At 33.4% G+C, this 9576-nt stretch overlaps 1 protein-coding gene across 1 annotated transcript; it reads right to left on the bottom strand.

The window, feature by feature from the left end:
• Positions 1 to 392: 392 nt before the first annotated feature.
• On the bottom strand, positions 393 to 6079 carry LOC145641657 (putative disease resistance RPP13-like protein 1). Its single transcript, XM_081692558.1, has 2 exons — positions 5512 to 6079; positions 393 to 4004 (listed from the first exon to the last, which is right to left on the bottom strand). The coding sequence occupies exons 1-2, from the start codon at positions 5887 to 5889 to the stop codon at positions 612 to 614; spliced, it is 3771 nt and encodes a 1256-aa protein (XP_081548684.1). The 5' UTR covers positions 5890 to 6079; the 3' UTR covers positions 393 to 611.
• Positions 6080 to 9576: the final 3497 nt, after the last annotated feature.

Raw genomic sequence — 9576 nt, 5'->3', positions numbered from 1 at the left:
CCCTTCTAGCATTTCTTCCTCTATAGCTTTTTTTAGGAAATCCGTCACTCAATATATATAATCAATAAAGCCCAAACTGTAGTAGAGTTAACTACACAAGTAAGCAGTGGCGGATCTTGATCAAAAATATTAAAGGGTCGGGATTTGAATCTTTTGCCTCTCGCTTTAAACTAGTCGCTATGTTCCAATATTTTATAAGTAAAACAAGGTTATTTAAGTTTATTAACTTATTAATTACAATAATTTACCAGGGACCGGGCCCCAAATGGCCTCGTGGAAGGCCCCTCTCTGCAAGTAAGCATTTTTACCTCACAGATGCTTTCACTGCAGGAAAACTGAAGAAAGACTGGAGTCCGGAGGCCGGACGTCATATATTTTTTTCAAAATCAGTTTATCTGATCTGTAATGCTAGTTTCTGGAATTTACATTCTGTTCATTCTAGAAATGCAGTACTCTGAAATCAAGAAAATAAAGAGAAATAAAAGACTTGAACAATAGACAAAGTAGGAAAGACATTGAACAACATATAAAAAAATAGTGCATAGTTGGGATGTATGATATAGTCACGTATTCACATGGTATCACCTTATCATTACAGGGACATCAAAAGACTAGCAAAAACGGAGATGAGTAATGTAAGATAGAGTGTGACGAAGAGGATCCCTTTCCATTCGACGTTTCAGCACAGGACACTGAACAACCCATAATTCTATAAGTTCAGGAGGAAGAAAATTGTCAACAAAACATTCAAGATTTGGACACCCCCTAACATAGAGGGATGTGAGATTTAGAGTACCCAAGCAAGATACTGATTTCATATTTATGAAACCACTGATGGCTAATCCGATTAATGATGAGGGAAGACGAATATCCTCATTTGGGAATGAGTATACTGAATTTGAAGAGCACCCAATTTCGGATATTGAGAGCTTTTCAAGAGAATGGAGGTTGTGCAACTCCCATTCTTGCATTGGTTGTTCAATGTTGAGTCCATCCATGTAGAGTGAAATCAAGTTCATGGGTAGACCGCCTTTTGGGAAGTAGTGGATTTTTGGACAATTTGTAAGAATAAGGTCTTGGAGGGAAGTGAAGTTATGCATTTGATTCGGGAGGGACTCTAGGTTTTGACAAACTGATATCAGAAGATTTCGTAGGCCAGGGAGAACAAGATCTTCTGGAAATGAGATGAGATAGGGACATTCACTAATTGTTAGCTTGGTGAGGTTAGCAAGTTTTGATGGACTCAAACCTTCTTCAAACAGTGAAAGATCAGAAGAAGAAATGCTTCCTGTTTCTGTTAATCCTAAAGTGTGTGAAGAACTGTGAGATTCAAGGGTTTTGAGGCGATCTTTACTCAACAATGTTAACAGAGATTGACAATTGACAACCTCCAGAACCTCCAGAGTAAGTTTTTCATCATAAGAAGAATATGATTCCCTGAATTCCACGAACTGTAGTTTCTGGCAACTAGAGATTACTAATTGCCGAAGGGTCAGAGGTAGCCGATCAACCATGACAAGGGATGAACAATCATCTATTATCAACTTTTGGAGTCGAGGGAGGCTTGGAAGAGAGGCATACAGTTGCTTGCAACGTTGTATCTCTAGTGTGTGTAGTGAAGGGAGACATGAAGGTAAAGATTGCTGTAGAGATGAACAATCCTTGATTGAAAGCTCTTGAAGGCAAGAGAATCCCCTGTTATCAGCTGACTGTAACCAACTCTCCCAAGAAGTCATAGACTTAAACCTCATAGTTCTTAATGCCGGAAAAGGATTTGAACAATCAACACCATGAAAATCATAACCTATGACTTTAAGACCACGCATTTCTTGAACCTCAAGCTCCTTCAATGATGGCAGCTTCCCTAGTGGTGGTAAAGATTCACATCTCTCACAACCTACTAGCTTTATAATAACCATCTTAGTAAAAGAAGGGTCTCCCAACCATCTTGGGAATGCCACACCTTTATAGTTCCTCAAAGTTAACACTTTGATAGATTTGTGAGGCTCCAATTGATCAAGCACATCTATTCTAGTGTTGTCATCAACCCCGTTAATAAAGTTTCCCCAATCCCATACCATCTCTAGCTCATGAAGACCTGATTTCTGATACAGCCTTGCATCTCTTGCGTCATTGGAGCTTAACACATTTTCCAAGCCAGTTATAGTTAGCTTTCCCCTAAGATGATTCAAATTCTTCAAATCTCTTATAACGGGCGCATTTGCTCCTATGAAAAAATTGTTCAATGCTTGCAGGTTTGTCAGATTCCCAATCCCCAACGGCATCTCATGCACAGAGGTGCCATCAATATCCACATGACGAAGGTTGATTAAGCATCTCATATTTTCCAACAGCTTTTGAAGTTTGTCACAACCCTTCAACAACAGAGTTTGGAGATTAACAAGGTTGCTTAAGGATCCAGGCAATTCTTCAATATTATTGTATGAGAGATTGAGAAGCCGTAAGAGCTTAAGATCGCCTATGGATTCTGGAAATATTGTAAGTCCCATGTGAGGTAGCAGTAGCACCCTCATGCATTGAAACATTCCTATTAGATCAAGTACTCGATTTGAAGAACCAGAAAATATATGCTTGTCAAAATGAGCAAAAGTACGAAAGTGGCTGACCTTCAAGGAAACGGTATCAGTGTATCTTTCAGGTTCATCTAGTTTAGAGAAGGATATATATCGAGCTCTACAAGAAGCCTTCTGCCAATCTTTATTTACTGAACAATCCTTTATTGCTAAGCATAATTTACCTGCAACCTCCCTGGCCAAATCAGTTTGTAGGCTATGCATCTTGAAGTATTCTGATCCCTTTATGCTCGGTTCAAAAAATGATCGTGATACTAGATCATGAAAATAATCATGGCCTATGTCTTCCATTTGCTTGCTTCCTACATTTTCAGGTAAAAAGCCTTCAGCCATCCACAATAAAATGACATTCTTCTCTTTAAATACGTGATCATATGGAAAAATGGAGCAATAAGAAAAACACCGTTTCAGATGTGATGGGAGGTCATGAAAACTCAACTCCAATACCTCTAATACCCTGCTCTCGCTCATCCTCAAAGTATCACAGTGAAGAATCTCTTGCCACTCATCCTCCTCCACTTTAGTCCTCAAAAGACCTCCAAGAGCTTTCGCTACCATGGGTAGGCCTCTGCACTTATTTGTCATATCATCTCTCATTAAGCAAAAATTTGGGCTTAAAGAAACACCAGCATCATCAAATGCATTTTGTACAATTATACGCCAACAATCATCATTTGAGAGACCCTCCAACAAAATCATACTATTCAGCTTTGGAGTCATGATCCTGGCAACTTTCTGGCTTCTTGTAGTAGCCACAACTCTACTTCCCTTCGCTCCTGCTCTTAATGGGGTTCGTAATACATCCCAATCACTATATGTATCACTCCATATATCATCAAGCACAATCAAGAATCGTTTACCTGTTAGCACTTTCTTCAATCGTACTTGAGCTTGATCAAGATCACAAAAAGTGTTGCTTTCACCAGTGATTGAATTAATAATTGATGTCGTTATTGTTTTAGCATCAAACACTTGAGATACATAAACCCATGCCTTTACAGAAAACACATCCACTTCCTCATCATTATAGATGAGCTGAGCAAGAGTTGTCTTACCAATGCCTCCTATTCCAACAATAGGAATTACAACATAGTTATTACTAGTTATTGAGTTGTCATCATTCAGTAGTCGACTTATGATCTCTTTTCTGTCACCTTCCCGCCCATAAACAAATGGCTCACATAACAAAGAAGTTGATTCCCGCCAGCTTTTCCATCCTCGTCCTGCTGTTGGAGGTACAACTTGTTGCTGCATCAAATGTACAGAAAGCCCCAAGCCCTTAGTCTGGCTCAAAATTTCTTTCAACTGCTGATTAATCTCTTCTATCTTTGCTGTTAAATCTTGGCCGGGATTGAACATGAATGACAGATGCTCCAAAGCTTTCGATCCACTAACAACAATGCTTTGCACCTGCAAAAAATATTTGCCGTTTGAGTATCTGTTACTGAAGGCAATTGTAGTGCAGCAAGAAAACTTGAACATTAGTAAAAACTCATTAGTCATTACTGTAAAATTTGAGATTGTTAGTGAATATGCATACAGTGAGTACTCGATAATAAACTCATTACGGAAGAATTAACAGTCAATTTGATACTCGACAATTATTTGTCATGAATCAGTCGAAACATCTTAGCTACTGCTATATAGTTGCTTGCTATTGTACATTGCTTAAGGTATAAACATTTATCCTGCAAGACAAAATTATAAGTATAAAGTATGATATTGTATAAACTTAAAACCAGAAAATTTATATGAAATCATCCTATAACATTTTATGATGTTATTATATATCAATATTTTACATCCATAACTTTCCATAGAATCCATAATATTGCTTAAATTTGTATACAATATGCTCATAAGAAAATCCTGTAAGAAGAATTATAGGTGAATGCAAGAAAATTACTGCTTAATGTTGCATACTGTGGAATACAACTAAGAATACCATGTACGGTAGTTTATCTAATTGCGACATTTCATCGAACAGGTGGTATGCAATATAAAGAAACTAATTCAATGAGAAAATCATTAGGCGAAAAAAATATAACCAGAAAGATTGGTTTAAACAAAGAACATAACGTGAGAATACTTCAGATTTTCCGACAAAAGCAAGCAGTGGCAAAAATTAGATAAGTAGTCAAGTGCAAAACACAGGGGATGAACTTGATGCTTTGCTCTGTTTTAATAATTTTTTTTTTTTTTTGGAAAGGATTTAAGTTTTAGGGTTTGTTCTGATTTACTGAATTGAGCTGAGCTGAACTGAACTGAATATTTTATGAGAGGAGGAAATCAGAAACTGAACTGAACTTAAGTTGAAGAGAACAGACCCTTAGCTTAATAAAATGAGAGATGACACAAGGGGTGTGTGTGCACAAATACCCTTCCACAGTACTTTCAAGTCACACCCACCATCTATCCACTACTAGTGGCGGCTTAATGAGTATGTATCCAATTTCAATATCTATACTCGTTTAAGTGAATATGAATATATCGTTTCCCTATATCTTAATTCACTACCTATATGGGTAAGTATCTAACACTTTGAAATTTGATACAAATTAGACAAATTATGCTTAGACAAAAACAAACTAGTAAAATCGGTCCAAATTCCAAACCAAACCAATTGGGACTAAATGACTAATGCATACCTTTTTACATCAAAACCATGATAATCTTCGTGGTTGTACTATACTCATATTACTTTATCCATTCACAAATAATCTTCTTCTTAGATTTGGACACGCATATTAAGAATAACAATGTAACATCATGTGTATTGAAAAAAAAAAAAAATAAATTTGTGGAAGACTAATTAATATAAGAAATATGGGAAGAATATTGCCAATGAAAAGATTATAGTTGTAATATACTACCAAAGTAAGCAACATTATACAACAAAGAGGAGGACTTAACAAACCATATTATTGCTAGGTGAACTAGCAAAATTGGGGTCGTTATTCTTCAAAACACGGCCGTGCACATCTTCCTTAAGCATCAACTCGTAAATTTGAGCTTGTGTAGCAAATGTATCCAACACATCCTCTAAATCATAAGCCAAGTCTTGAAGATCCTGCATCCATGACTTTACACCATTATTACTACTATCATGTTGCTTCTGCCCGGCATCACTTAGTACCGCCTCTATCATTCTAAGTTGCTTCTCCCATTGCTTTATGGTTTTTCGGTGTATTTCGCCTCCCTTTATTAACTTCATAAACATGTTAACTCCGGGTGACAACATCTTCTCAAACAATACTTGCAAAAATGCTGAAAGAAATGTTTCTCCTATAGCCATTTTATATTTTTATGTATGTTTACTTTGATATATTAGAAATTCAATTGAGGCTATATTATTGTGAATTAGAAGTAAACGATTATCTATGAGTCTTCCTTTGATGGTTGATAGTGGGGTTGTAACACTATTATTTGAGTAGAATTGTCAAGACCCCGTGGTTTGGGTAAGTCAATAGTCAAGCTTTATTGTTATCCACCCACCCATAATCTGTACTCGTCTTTTTTTTTTTTTTCTTTCTTGGCGCAAATTATAAATTATACATAGTACTCCCTCCGTTTTTAAATATTTGCTCTATTTCTATTTTTTGCACTATTCATTTATCCTATTTTGACTAATATTTGTTATTTATACATAAGAAAAAATATAGTCGTGTTGGTACTTGTTGGAATCATTGAATAAATTATTAATTTTCAATTGTTAGAAGTTATACCTATTGATAATTAAAAATATTAGCGATCAAAGATTAACATCGGCATACGTGTCCAAGAAAAATGGAGCAAGTATTTAAAAACGGAGGAATTACTACTTTATTTCATCATCTCTTAAAGAATGTCATATTGGTTTTTAGGTCAATATCAAATAAATCGTCATATTCTCATAATAGTTGTTATGATCCCCACAATTCCTCTCTGTAAAAAAAAAAAATAATAATAATAATATCGATCCACTTGGTGTAATAATTTTTTATCTTAACTGGAGAGAGTGTTTCAAAAGTAATTTTTTTTTATTTTTATTTATTTATTTATTTATTTAAAAAAGTTGAGGATAGTGAAACTAGATGTAGTGATCATTTGGTTGAGCGTTGAAAATTTTAGTCTTATAATTTTCAGTTCTTATGGAGTTTCACTTCTTAAAAACTGAGTAAAATTTATGTGTTTAGTCATGCTAGTAGATGTTAGTAGGAATGACAACGGATCAAATGCGGTTAAATTTGAATCCGATTCGTTTAGTAAACGAACCTGGACTCAAATCTAAATCCGAGTCCAATTCAACTCGTAATATTCGAATTTGAATCCAATCCATTTATTCGGTCCTTCAAAATGATCCTTTTTTTTTTCTTTCTTTTTGGTAATGTGTGATATACTATAATTGCTTGTATTATAATATAGAGTGAAGTATAAACATAGCATATTTAAATTATACACTAACTTACATAACAAAATTTTTGTTACAAAACAAACAAATATCCAAAGTTATAAACCATATGCTTATACTCTTGAACTCGGACTCGGGTTGGACTTGGTTTGACTTTGTGTAGGGTTCAAGTCCGATCCGCCTCCTATTCTAATTCGGATCTATTTTATCGGATTCAAATTCGGACTAATTTTAAACAAATTCGGATTGGATTTTTTCCTTCTTCAGATCAAATCGGATTCGAATCGAACTCAGATTAAATTACCATTCCCAGATGTTACTCATCTATTGTAAGTGATTTTTATATATAAAATAACATAATAATAATCTTCCGTAATACTAAAATTGTACCAACAAAATTTAAAGCTAAGCTAAACCTAAGTAATTAACAAAGAATCAGCAACACACATCGGATTTTTCAATAATATAAGTAATTTTGAATAGATATCAGTTGACATGACACTACGTAGTTTATTTCAACAATTTACCAATTTACCAGGGGCCGGGCCCCTTATGGCCCCGGTGGAAGGTTCCTCTCTGCGTAGTACGTACTACAATAGTACAATGTAATGGAGAAACCTTCGATGATCATTGTGAAATGAAAGATAGAGAGCAGTAGTAGTCTTAATAAGTTGTATATTGAAGCACAGGAATACAGGATTAGGTTATATACTCTAACATTGTATGATACCAGTGCAATTTAAGTTGATTCCTCTAAAGCCTTTTTACATGTTTATATTAATCCCTTTAAAGAACAAGTGACAAAGTAATTGGAGAAGCGCAGGAAACTAAACTGCCTCTCTTGTACGGTTTAATGTCTTGCTTTGGTCAAATTGAGCTAGGCCTTTTATCTTCTCGTAAAAAAAAAATGTTTAACTCTTTGCTGATATGTACCTTAATACCCTTATTTACCCTAGTTACTTAATAGTGCCAAACCTCCTAATAAGACACTTTACCAAAAAAAAAAAAAATTAAAAAAAAAAAATAAATCTAAAGGGAGTAAATTTTAATAGACGAAGTAAATATTTTAATTAGTAGAGAGTAACAAATTAATTAACTCTATTCAATATAAATAATTTAAATTTAATAAAATATGTCCAATCAATAAAATGTTGTTAGTCCAGTTAAAAATAGTACTCCTTCCGTCCTCGATAGAACGACCCTTAACAATATTATGAATTTGTTAATCAATAATAATATTAATAATATGTTATGTCGTAAGATGACATAGCCTTAGGATGTTTCTACTATGGTCATCTTAAATATGACTATAGCTATACTTAAATGTCATTGATTGATTTTAGATATATTTTTTTAGCTTGGTCAAACCTTATTTAAGGGTAATTAAGGTATTTTGCTTCTTTAATTCATTTTCTTATTTTTCAAATTTCAATTAATGAATTTATGAAAATATTATTTTAATTTTCGAATTTATTTTATCTAAATCTAATTTTAATAAAATCTAAAATTAAGATTAAAAAAAAATTAAAAATCAAAAATTTGTTCTTCGTCGTTCTTCGATGTTCATCAATGTTCTTCCTAGTTCATCCAAATTTTTCATCAAATAATGAAATCAACCACGATTTTATGTTCCATGTACCTTAATTTCAATCGCGCATCAATGGAGACCGAAAAAATAGGCCAGATTTATACAGCCATTGCGCAACTTTATGGTACATATAATCGGTTTCTTTCATCCTGTGGGTGGGTTCTTAATCTTTGAATAACATATTTTAATTGTACAAAGTCAAGCATCGGGTTCGAAAATAGCGATTTAAGGTATAAGAAATCAAAAATTTTAAGTTTTTCGGTAATATATGTTCGTCATGAAAATCTGAGAAGAAACTGTAACACATTTTTTTCACAACTTTTTTTGATCCAAAAAATCGAAGGTCGAATTATAAACACTGTTTGTGATATAGGTATTGACCCAAATACAAATATGACATAACCTTAACTGAATTTTATTAATTATAAAAAGATAATGACCAAACGTAACATTGGACATTTCCAATTATTATATAATAGAATTTACTTCGATGGCAATTTATAATTCGATGAACCTGGACAATGATTCGAACTAATCAATAAACAAAAATTACGGAATCGATATATTTTAAGTATAGAAATTGCATTTTAATATTGGAAATCACTTATTCTAATCATGATCTTTTCCTAAATTTCTATCTTTTTAAATTTTGAATAGATTATATATTGGAAATCAGTTACTCTAAATAGGATATTTTCCTAATTTATTATCTTTAAATTGTAAATGATTTTTATCTTTTAAATTTTAAAAAATCTTTACAAACAACAGTGTTAGGGTTCTTTGCTTCACATCTTTATCATCCTCGCATACTCTTTTCAACCGAATTTGTTTCACAGTTTGCACAATTATTTTTGGTATTCAAATCATGGTTAAAAAAGCAAAACCCAATGTAAGTATACTCGAAATTGAATTTGTTTTTTTGCTATGTATTTTTACCAATATTTAAAATTAAATTCAATTTTATTTTTATGCGTTTGTAATTGGTTCAAAGATGAACAAATTTT

This window comes from Chenopodium album, chromosome 8 (assembly GCF_948465745.1).
Source record: "Chenopodium album chromosome 8, dcCheAlbu1.1, whole genome shotgun sequence".
In the NCBI taxonomy this organism is placed as follows: Eukaryota; Viridiplantae; Streptophyta; class Magnoliopsida; order Caryophyllales; family Amaranthaceae; genus Chenopodium; species Chenopodium album.
Note: the sequence above shows the minus strand (reverse complement) of the source record. Positions and strands in the feature narration are given on the sequence as shown.

Excerpts from the sequence above, each read along its gene's own strand:
- LOC145641657 (XM_081692558.1), bottom strand. The coding sequence starts at position 5,889 with ATGGCTATAGGAGAAACATTTCTTTCAGCATTTTTGCAAGTATTGTTT. Across the intron at positions 4,005-5,511 it reads GTTCACCTAGCAATAATATG|GTGCAAAGCATTGTTGTTAG; the intron begins GTTTGTTAAGTC and ends TATTTTTTGCAG.